This window comes from Myotis davidii, unplaced genomic scaffold (genome assembly GCF_000327345.1).
Source record: "Myotis davidii unplaced genomic scaffold, ASM32734v1 scaffold1597, whole genome shotgun sequence".
NCBI lineage: Eukaryota > Metazoa > Chordata > Mammalia > Chiroptera > Vespertilionidae > Myotis > Myotis davidii.
The window spans coordinates 123,226-135,031 of NW_006289394.1; the positions used below are offsets into that span (position 1 = coordinate 123,226).

General features: G+C 40.4%; 1 protein-coding gene across 2 annotated transcripts in view; it reads left to right on the top strand.

Annotated features, from left to right (window-relative positions):
* PDCD1LG2 (programmed cell death 1 ligand 2) overlaps window positions 1–11,806 on the top strand; it is a 52,282-nt gene that overhangs the window by 8,992 nt on the left and 31,484 nt on the right. Inside the window, exons 2-3 of one of the 2 annotated variants that reach the window (XM_006761607.2) lie at window positions 1,743–1,900; window positions 9,911–10,210. In XM_006761607.2, the coding sequence (XP_006761670.1) occupies window positions 1,846–1,900; window positions 9,911–10,210 (355 nt within the window). In that variant the 5' untranslated portion in view covers window positions 1,743–1,845. The remainder of the gene's footprint in view (window positions 1–1,742; window positions 1,901–9,910; window positions 10,211–11,806) is intronic. The other variant, XM_015562515.1, reaches the window with a different exon arrangement.

An 11,806-nucleotide genomic window follows, 5' to 3' on the forward strand; every position in this document is an offset into this window, starting at 1 on the left:
TACACACCCCCTACCAGGGATGTTCCCCCAACCAAGGTACATGCCCTTGACCGGAATCAAACCTGGGACCCTTCAGTCCCCAGGCCGATGCTCTATCCACTGAGCCAAACCAGTCAGGGCACCACGTCATTAGTCTTGGACAGAATGTTTGGTGTGCACAACAGGAAATATTTTGCTTTCAGAGAACAAGAAAAATAGGTTTATTTATGTTACGCTTGTTAATTTGTGCAGTTATTCAGTGTCTGGTTAGTTCATGTTCAAGAAAAAAATATTAATTTTTATCAAAATGTTCTATTATTTTATGTTAACAATGACTCATTTATTTCAGCCCTTTGTAGTCAGCATGTCTCTATCAAAATAAACCCATTTCTATGAAAATTGAAGCTTTGTTTTTTTGTGACCCATATAAACTTAAGCCTTGTTTATTTGGCCCTTGTTAGCCTTTGAGTTTGACGTGCTTGATCTATACCAAAGCTGAGTCCTCTTTTAAAAGTGTGAATGAGATCATGTCATTCTGATCCAAATCCTCCACTGGCCTTCTCCACTGTACTCAGAGCAGCTCTGCTTCTAACCGGATTTACATGGATGGCTCTAACTTATTTCCCCTAAAGACATGGTTCCATGGCTAATACAGTGTTGACAGCCCCTTGGAGGCCAAGCTAGCCGACAGTCACGTCTCCTGTCCCTTTTTGCCTTCAACCATGAAAAGCCCTTGGATGAGGAAAAAACCTTGAGCAAAGGTAGACGTGTAAAGAGGTGAAACAGGACAAAGGTTGGGACACAACAGAGCCAGTTCTCTGCTTTCCCTGTCTAAACCTCTTAAAAAGAGATCACCCACGTGATGGGCAAACTCATTCACAGCCCTCAAAAGAGCTTGTCTACTTCTCCTGCTCAGTCAGCTGTCAGATATTTATTGAGAACCTAGTGCTGTGCTCCTGAGCACTGAACAGAGTGCCTGACACCCAGAGTTCTGGCCCAGCTGGATTATTTATTTGACAAGCAAGATTTGGTTTTCAAGGGCCTACTCCTGAAACTATGGAAAGCTCTGTGGGAGAGACAAAGAGATAACCACCAGTGTGGGTAAGTCAGAGGATTGCTTCATATTCAGAAAAGTCTGTTAGAAAAGGAAGAAGAGCTTCTAATTTGGATTGATAAAGAGGCCCTCGCTTCCTCTTACCCTATCTTCCCTCTCTCCGAGGCCCATAACTTCCCTTCCCAGCTTCACTCTGCCATGGCCCACTTAAAGATTTGTTTATGAGCCCTAACTGGTTTGGCTCAGTGGATAGAGCGTCGGCCTGCAGACTAAAGGGTCCCAGGTTTGATTCTGGTCAAGGGTATGTATGTACCTTGGTTGTGGGCACATTCCCAGTAGGGGGTATGCAGGAGGCAGCTGATTGATGTTTCTCTCTCATCGATGTTTCTAACTCTCTATACCTCTCCCTTCCTCTCTAAAAAATCAATAAAATGTATTTTAAAAAAAAAGATTTGTTTATGAGTCCTGGCCGATGTGGCTCAGTTGGTTGAACATCATCCAGTGCACCCAGGGATTGTTGGTTTGATTTCTGATCAGGGCATGTGCTAGGTTGCAGCTCAATCCCCTGTGGTGGGGGGCTTGCAGGAGGCAGCCAGTCCATGTTTACCTCTCCCATCGATCTTCCTCCCTTCCTCCTCTCTCCCTAAAATCAATAAAAATATTTTCAAAAAACCACACATTTGTTTACAAGTCATTTCCTTGTTTTCAGGAGTGAACAAATCATCAAGTCATGAGACCAGCAAAACTACAGAAAGCAAAACTTCAGAAGGGCCTGAGACTTTCAATTGTCTGTTTCAGATCCGGTAGAGAACATGTTCCTCCTCCTGCTAATTTTGAGCCTGGGAGTACAGCTTCATCAGACAAGAGGTAAGACAGACAAAGGGAGGGGCCTAGGAAAGAGGAGCAGGTGATGGCCCCTAGCTGAAGCCAACCATGACAATGTGGTCCTCAGGCTGAAGGCTTTCTTTGAGGGGAAGAGTGATTACGGCTGTTACAAGCACAGCAAAAGAATGGTGGCTTGTGCATGCCCATGTTCCTGTCTGACAAAAACAGGGACTGAGAATATTGGTTCATTTAGTCCCACTCTCCAATGAAGGTGGTGACACGAAGACAGAACCTCTCAGACCATGCACCTCGGCACTGATACAAGAGGGCATTGTTGGTTTGTCCTGAAAGGTGAGGTGCCAGGCAGCTGTCCTCTTCTCTTCTGACAGGTGGAGTGAGGAGACAAAGGTCAGGGGAACACCTAAAGAACTCTGTTACTCTAAGGCAGTGGTTCTCAACCTTCCTAATGCCGCGACCCTTTAATACAGTTCCTCATGTTGTGGTGACCCCCAACTATAAAATTATTTCCATTGCTACTTCATAACTGTAATTTTGCTACTGTAAACAGTATGTAATTATATATGTGTTTTCCGATGGTCTTAGGTGACCCCTGTGAGAGGGTCGTTCGACCCCCAAAAGGGTCACGACCCACAGGTTGAGAACCTCTACTCTAAAGAGTCTCTTGCAGACATTCCGCTGATTATTGAATATTTATTTCAGTTCCTCTTTCAAAAAGCAACAGTAGCATTGTTCATTCAAACGCTAATTGGGGATTACTTGAATTGGAAAATCAGAGTTTTCTCCTAATTTTTAAATGAATAATGAACCTTAATGTGATGCCTTTGGATACTGAAGAAAGGAGTTCTACCAGCAGGTGTGGGTGCTCACAGGTTTTTTCCCATCTAAGGACTTTTTATGGTTGAAGGCAAAAAGAGTTTCAGAGTTTGTGGCTCTCCTAGGAAAGTCAAGACCCTTCGTGTGTGCAGTGAGGATCATGAGTGTGTTATTTTGGGTGAACACCAGGAGTTAAGAGAGGGAGACAGAAGTAGGTGCAGGGAATTAGGCCCACAATGATAGCAGCCCCAATGCTTGGGAAGTCTCCCAACATTCTGCCTTTGATTGAGAAAGGGCTTCTTTGGCACTGATAACCTTTTGAAGAGCTTTTCCCTACCTTCCAGGTGATCCCAAGCTGCTCTTTACCCAGTCACGTTCCTCCTCCTCCCTTGGGCTGGACAGCCTGGTTTGTTAAGGGCCATCCTTGGAGAACACCCCAATATGCTGCTTACTCCAGCCCTGCCCTATAGTGCCAGCTAAAGAAACATTTCCTGTTTCCTTTCTAAGGCACCCTCTGATTTTAGAGACATGTAAAAGGCAAAGATGGCTCCTTGCTACCATAGAACTTTAAATTTCCAACCTTTATTATAAAAGCCTAATATGCTAAGTGTCCGGTTGTCCATTCAACCAATCAAAGTGTAATATGCTAATGATATGCTAAGGCCACTCAACTGCTCATATGACGTGCACTGACCACTAGGGAGCAGACGCTCTGACTGGTAGGTTAGCTTGCTGCTGGGGTCTGGCTGACCAGGACTGAGCGAGATGGGCTGAACATGCCCTGGAGTCCTCCCGCAGTCTCTCCTCAGCTGGCCAACCTCCCACGTCCCTCCCCAACCCCTATCATTGCATCTGTGGGGTCCCTCAGCCTGGCCTGCACCCTCTTGCAATTCAGGACACCTCGGGGGATGTTGGAGATCCAGTTTTGGCCCGACCTGCAGGCCAGGCCAAGGGACCCCACTGGTGTACGAATTTATGCACCGGGCCTCTGGTAAAGTGATAAGAAAACCAAAGGTCAAAAGAAGGTTCTGATGCTGCTGTTCCCCATCCCCTGAGAGGACTGGGCACTCCAGGAGAAACCTTGGGAATTGTGCAATGTCTGCAGGTTTGCAGCTTAGAAACATTGAGACCTTTTTTTGTGTGTGTTTTTGTTTTGTTATTATTTTAAATTTTCTCTTAAGAAAAGAGTGAGCTAGGATAACAAGTAGTATCATTTTGTATCCCTTACTGAATCTTTTTCCCATGGTAGTATCTTTCTTTCTAAGATAAGTAGTGTAAGGAAATGAAAGTAGATTCTAACTATTAGGGATACTAATAGGGCATAGGGAAGAGAATGTATATTTACTGAGGACATTAACAATAACCATTTGGTAGATGAGGAAACTGGGACTCAGGAAAATTATTTAATTTATCAAACATTACATAGTAATTAGGTGGCGTGGGCAAGCTTCCTACAAAGCTACTGTTCTTTCTACCTTACTGAGCTACAATGATGGTGAACAAGTATGACAGACAATCCCTAAACCACCCACTCAGGATTGGGTTTTTGGAATTAAGTTTGATTATGGGCACATATTAAACATTTACTCTGGACATTCACAAAACCAAAAAATATGTATGTTGAATTATGTTTATGAATTAACCAAGAGGAAGCTATACACATATTGTATCTTGCTTTTTATACAAACTTGGAATTCTTCTCTGCTTTCCACTCTATATTTATGCAGATAATATTAGTTCAATCAAACATTAAATACCTGCCTAAATTAGAATGCTTACTCCTCAGGTTTTTGTTTTAAGTTTTGACATCTCATGTCTCCCTTAATCAAAGAGTTTCTTCTTAATCAAAGAGAAAGAAAGGGAACACACACACACACACACACACACACACACACACACACTGAGGACTGATTAGATTACTTCTGGCAAGCAGATGAGGTCCGGGATGAGGGTGAAAGGGAAATTTTATTTAGTATGTTCACCAGGTTGCTGTTATTGTTTGCATTTACTTGTATAATAAAATAAATCTACAAGAGGATTAGTTGTATAATTAAAATATAATTATTAAAATATAAGAATCCTTTAAAAGCCCGTGAGAACAGCCAGGCCATGGCATTCAATGCCCAGAGAGCCATGGCTATCAGGGAGGTCCGATGGATGACCTCACTGCCCTCATTACCCTGTGCATTCCTAGACCTGCGCTCTCACTGAAATGGAAAATAATGAATTGGATCAATATAATTTTGTATTACCCTGTCTGTTTAAATTTCTACTTTGAAACTTTAAAAATAATACTTATAACAGTATTGTTAGTCAATAAAAAGACACCTAATGCCCATCAACAGGAGAATGCATAAATTACGGTATATTAGCAGAATGGAGTGTTATGTGCCATACAGGTAAATTAATTACAAAAACATGCAACTACATCTAAGAATTTTAGCAGCATAATATTGAGGAAAAACAAAGAAAACAGAAGATGACATCACCACAGTGTCCTTTTTACAAACAAAATATTGCTTAGGCATACATATATTTAAGATAAAACTAAAAAAAAATAAGCAAGAGAATGATAAACACAATATTTAAAAAGGTGATTACCTTTGGTGGAGGCAGTAGATATATGTTCTAGTTCTTGGGTTTTAGTAAGCACTGGTAAGTATATATTTTACTGAATTCAATATCTTAAATTATTTTTGCATTTAAAACCTTTATACCATACATACAGAAAACCATATAAAACAAATGTAAACACTGATGCAACCACACAGGTTAGAAATAGAACCGTGCTAGCTTCCCAGAAACTCTTCACCTGCTCCACCTCAATATGACCTCCTCCCAGAACACTCCCTGGAGCACCATCCTATCTGTCCTTTTTATTTCTCCATAAAATAAGTTACTAAAAATCATTCAAAGAAATTTTAGTAAGCGATTGGCAAACATGTCTTTTATAGTTTTCATATCAGCAAATATAGACATCCCTCATTTTTAAGGGACTCTATCTATTTTATTGGACATGCTGTTATTTATTTAAATAGTCCACTATTGATGGACATTACAGTTATTTTCTTCTTTTATTCTGGATTAATGCTTAAAGAAATGTGTATCTCCTAAAGATTGTGATGAAAATTGATTCTCAGTATAATTCAAGTAAACCACTAATCATGAACTCTTTTCTTACTTGTATGCTCTGAGGATGTTCTACTGTATTATCTATAAAAGAGTTTAAATTTTGAAATAAAAATTAGTGGAAAACATTTTCATTGTATTTTTAAAATATTTATTTTTAAATTGATATACGGTAAAATTTACTTTTTTATAAAAACATCTATGAATTTTGACAAATGAATAGTCAAAATCACCACCACAGTCAAGATTTAGAACAGTTCTGTCACTCTTGTCAAACAAACAAAAATCCCCCCTAACACTTTTTAAAAAATATATTTTTATTGATTTCAGAGAGGAAGGGAGAGAGAGAAAGACATTTAGTTGATGAGAGAGAATAATTGACCTGCGCCTCCTGCATGCCCCTACTGGGGATCAAGCCCTCAACCCAGGCATGTGCCCTGACCAGGAATCAAACCATGATCTCCTGGTTCATAGGTTGACGTTCAACCACTGAGCCACACTGGCCGGGCCTCTCCCAACTCTTAAGACCAGACACTCACTCTGCTCTGTCCTATAGTTTTAACTTTTCCAGAATGTCATATAAATGGGACCATTCATTAAACACTTTTTTTTGTTGAGCTTCCTTCACTTAGCATAATGCATTTGAGATTCATCCATATTTGTTGTATGTATCAATAGTTCATTCCTTTTTGTTGTTGAGTATCTTTAACGTATGTATGTACCACATTTTGTTTATTCATTCCTCAGTTGAGGGACTTTTGGGTTTCCTATTTTTGGCAACATAAATAAAGTTGCTATAAACATTTGTATATAAGTGTTTATGGGAACATAGGTTTTCGTTTCACTTGGTAAATAAATATCTGGGAGTGGGATTGCTGGGTCATATGCTAAATATATATTTACTTTTAAAGAAACCGTTAAACATTTCCATAGTGTCTATACAATTTTTGCATTCCCAACAGCAAAATATGCGAGTTCCAATTGTTCCACATCCTTGTCAACACTTGGTATTGACATTGTCATTTTCTTTTTTTAAGTCAGTCTGAAAGGTGTGTGGAAATATTTCATTTGGTTTTAATTTGCATTTCCCTAATATCTAGTGATGATAAGCATATTTTCACATGCCTATGGCCATTCATATATCTTGTTTGGTGAAGTGTGTATTCAAATTATTGAACAATTTTAATTGGATTGTTTATTTTCTTATTGTTAAAGTTTTTTTGTTTTGTTTAAATATGTTTTCATTGATTTCAGAGAGGAAAGGAGAGAGAGAGAGAGAGAGATAGAAACATAAACGATGGGAGAATTCTTGATCAGCTGCCTCCTGCATGCCCCCCACTGGGAATCAAGCCTGAAACCCAGGCATGCACCCTGATCAGGAATTGAACCATGTCATCATAGTTCATGGTTGATGCCCAACCACTGAGCCACACCGGCTGGGCTTCTAGTTTCTTATAGTTTTATTTCAAAACCTAACAATATCTTGTAATTCATCTTGTAATACATTTAAGAAAGATATTTACTTTTGTCTTTTGTCATGACTTGGAGGAAAAACTAACCTAAATTTTACTCTTTTCATTGATGTTTCTTTCTTCATCTTCCAAAGATAGATAAAACGGGGGCGGGGGAGGGGGCACATGACCATGGTGATGCTTGATGTGTCACTCTAGGGCAGGGCCTACACCCTAGGTCACTCCACTTATTCTATCTTCATTCTCCAAAACTACTTCTGTTGTGCCCTGAGGCATACAACACAGAAGAATCAGGTTGGGGGATGGATTTCTAAGCTGTCTCCATGCAGAGTTCCTATACAGAGGAGTGCATGAGTCAGCTGTCCAGAGCAGGCTTCTATCTTGAATCAGAAACTAGAGTTTTCTAAAAACTGTGGCTTTTCTAAAGCAGCCCCCCAACTTATAAGCACATTAGGTAGGAAGTAGGAACAAGTCTATGGTTCTGTTGTCAAAGAGAAAAAAAGTATAAAATTAGCTTAAAGAGGAAGCTATCTTGGGAGGCAATGCAAATGATTTATTTTGTGTTTACTGGAGATGTGACAGGTGCTGGCTCCCATTGATTCCTGATTGCAAATAAAATGTAAAGTTACCTCAAGAACTTTCAAAAAGACGCCAGCACTATAAGTGCACCCTAATTGTATGCATATTGAACTGGATTATATAGATTTTTATCTTTTGTTAAAATGTAGATTCAGTGGATCAATATATTATTAAAGTATGTGTATATTATATAAAATTTTTCAAAGGCTCCAGCATTAGTCAAGGCAACTGCTTTAATTTGCCTAAAGAACCTGCACGTGTGAATTTTTCATGCCCTGGCCAAGTCCTTTACCCTTTAACTTAGTCAAGGGCCCCAAATAATGGCGAAAACCTGTTTAGTCTGCTTAATTTTGTAGTCATGGAAATTTTCCAATTTTCTCCTTTGTCTGATAACTTCAGGAGTGCAATGCTAGGCTGAAGCTTAATTTAATAGCCACAAGGCATATAAAATAGAAAACAAATGTATTTTCCTTAGTACAAAGATAAAAAAAAGTCTGTCTCACTCATGGGTGTAGTATATACATGCCAGTGGATATATAGTCATATCTGTAAAGTTGTTAGGGGTATAGGTTTTCAAGAGACATAAATTTGAATTCCAACTCCATGACCTTGGGCTAGTGTGTCACTTCTTTAAGCCTCAGTTTCCCCAACTGTAAAATGGGGGTAGTAACTCCTACCTTGCAGGATTTAGGGAACATCAAATGAGATGATGATGTAAAGGTAGCCCAGTGTCTGGCTCATTTTATTTAATAAATATTAACTATTACTCTACTTCCCATTAAAAGTCTCAATGCAGACCAGAGTTTTAACTCAGCTTCTCAAATGTTAATGTGCACACCATCAATCAATCACACTATTAATACTACGATGCAGGTTCTGCTCCTGTAGGTCTGGGGCAGGCCCTGACGTTCTGCATTCTTAACTAGCTCCCAGGTGAAACTGAGGACAACACTTTCAATGGCAGGAAGATAAAAGATGTTTGCAAGTGTTTTATTTGTCTAACCAGTGGTTCTCAATGCTCTTTAAATATTAGGGAAATAAAAAAAATTGATGCTAGCCTCACAAAAGAATTAGAATTTAATTTTAAAGGATTCTAAGTGGGGCCAGAGCATTAGTATGCTTTAAAAGCCTTCCCAAATAACCATTAATTTCCTAGTTATTCTGAGGTACTCATATACATGATTCATGTTTGCTAATTGCTCTTTTCTCTTGTGAACATTAGCTGAAAAACATCACCTGTCTGAGAGGTAGCATGCTTTATGCCTACAGCCCTGGTACACACACACCCCTGTACGAGACAGAGTGGGGAAGCAAGCAGAAAGTGTATTTTTGTCAAAGACCATCAAGAGGGGAGTTCTGCTGTGTGCTATGGGGAGTTCCAGAGGAAGTTACAGGCGTTCCTCTCATGAAGAGAAAGCATAGTGTGATAAATACATTTGTTAAATAAGTCGCACCCAGAGTCCTCTAATTCTTGTTACATCTCAGACTCAGCAACTAATCTTCCTCACAAGCCCCATTTCTCTTCCCTGTTTCCTATTTTTTCATGTGTAGTAAAATAAAAGAAGAAAGTGCTATGAGGAAAGTTCTAGTGTAAATTCCTGAACCTGGCTTATTGAAGGTGGTTAATGTATTTTGATAAATGAGTTAGCAGAGGCTTAACACCTAGTAAGAACTCAACACGTGATAGTTGTGATAGTTGTAATTATTATCACTGGTGAAAGATAAGTCACGTTGTTTCGGGGAATGTTATAATTTGATTCACATGGAAAAAGATGAGCCTGGATAATAGGTGGCAGGAGGGCCATCAGGTGTACAGGTGGGGAGTGTTGAGAGGAAAGAACTACCTCAGAAAAGTGTGTAGAGAATTTCACTCTTGCCCAGACTGGATGGGGAAGGGACCGAAATGAGCCCAAGCAATGCCCAGAAATGATGAATATTCCCTAGAGAAGTGGGGTGGCCTGAGTCTCTTTGGCTTCCACTCTGCACAAAACTGAAATGTCAATGCAGACAGTGGGAGAACATCTTGTTTTCTGTGTAGCTTTATTCAGAGTGGTGATCCCTAAGGAACTGTACACAGCGGAACACGGCAGCAATGTGACCCTGGAGTGTGATTTTTACTCCGACGATGACCTGGATGTTGAATATCTACAAGCCAGTTTGCAAAAGTTGGGAAACAATACATCCTCGAACAGCACCACTTTGCTGAAGGAGCAGCTGCCCCTGGGGAAGGCCTTATTCCACTTCCCCCGAGTCCAGCTGAGCGATGCGGGGAAGTACCGCTGCGTGATCATCTATAGGAGCTCCTGGGACTACAAGTACCTGACTCTAAAAGTCAAAGGTGAGTAGTTTCGGGGCCTGGAATCTGTGGAAATATCTTTCCAACAAGGACCTAATGCGAGCTCGAGCTAAAGCTGGGAGGATGGTTCTAAGGAGACAGAGCTATCTCAAAGAAAGGAAAAGTACCAGTTCAGAAACAACTTTTTACATCTGAGTACAGGCTACGGAGGTAAGGGAAATAGGAGCAGGAGTTGCAGGAACAAATGGGGCTAGAGGAAACCAGGACATGAGTCCTTGAAAGGTGGGGAGGAGCCAAAGGTTGGCTGTGCCTAATTCACCGTTTGTTTGAGGAACAACATTACTTGATTATTAAGCTACTCTTTGAGAACAGCTTATTCCTGCCAGTCCAGAGTTATTTAAACCATGGTTTGCCACCTATTTATGAATTAAAATATCAGTTTAGTGAGTAGTAAGCAGGTAGATGTTTTCCCCCCAATAAAATGAGTGAAAAAAATGAATAGAATAAAATACATCAGAGGTTGTATGTTGTGTCTTTGCCTCACTCTGAGTCAGTCTAAAAGGTTTGAAGGATACTACTCTAGTCCAAGCCTCATTAATTGCTGATGAAGCAGAAATTCACAGAAGTGAAGTGGGTGGCCTGAGGGGGCCCAGGATAACTCCATTGGCTGGAGCACTGACCAGATGCATCATAGATGCACCAAGGATGCAGGTCAGTCCCCGAGTAGGGGCACATGCAGAAGACAACCAGTGAATGCATGAGTGGGTAGAATAACAGATTGATGTTTCTCTCTCTCTCTCTCTCTCTCTCTCTCTCTCTCTCTCTCTCTCTCTCTCTTTTACTTTGCCTCTTTCTCTCTTTCTAAAATTAATTTTAAAAATAAAATAAAATGAAAGTTTAAAAAAAATAGCTGTCCCCATTCCTCTGTGTTCAGGGCTCTTTCCACCACAGCAGGACTCAAGAACCTAAATCTGGAGAGATCTTCACAGAGGAAGGGAGAGAGAGAGAGAAGTATCAATGGTGAGAGAGAACCATCGATCGGCTGCCTCCTGCACGCCCCCCACTGGGGACCAAGCCCACAACCCAAGCATGTGCCCTTGATCAGAATTGAACCTGGGACCCTTCACTCCACAGGCCAATGCTCTATCCACCGAACCAAACCAGCTAGGGCCTGCCTTCTATCTTTATTGCATTTTCTACATCCAGACTTAAACTGGGAGGAACTTCCAGAACACTGAAGTTAGTCTGAGTTCAATTAACAGGAAGAGAGAAGACTGTACATTTCATGATCCCCTAATGGCCCCCATGTTTGTTGATCTCTATTTGAATGCTGTAAAGCATCTAGGATTTGGGGGCAACTAGGGGCCAAACATCCCACTTTTTCTCTGTGGCTGAGGGCTACTTTTTATTCTTGGGAAGGCACTCTGCTTGCTTCCTCACATAGACCAGGGATGGCTCAGGTGTGGAGCAGATGTATTTCTTAAATATTAATTAATTACTTAAACAACTAATTAATTTCTTAACTTGTTAAAAGTCTCCAAACTAGGGTATATGGGGATCACAAAGATTTTATCTAAGGAGTGCATAGGCACAGGCAGTTTTAGGAAATGAGTTTCTCAATTTTCATCTTCCCCAAGT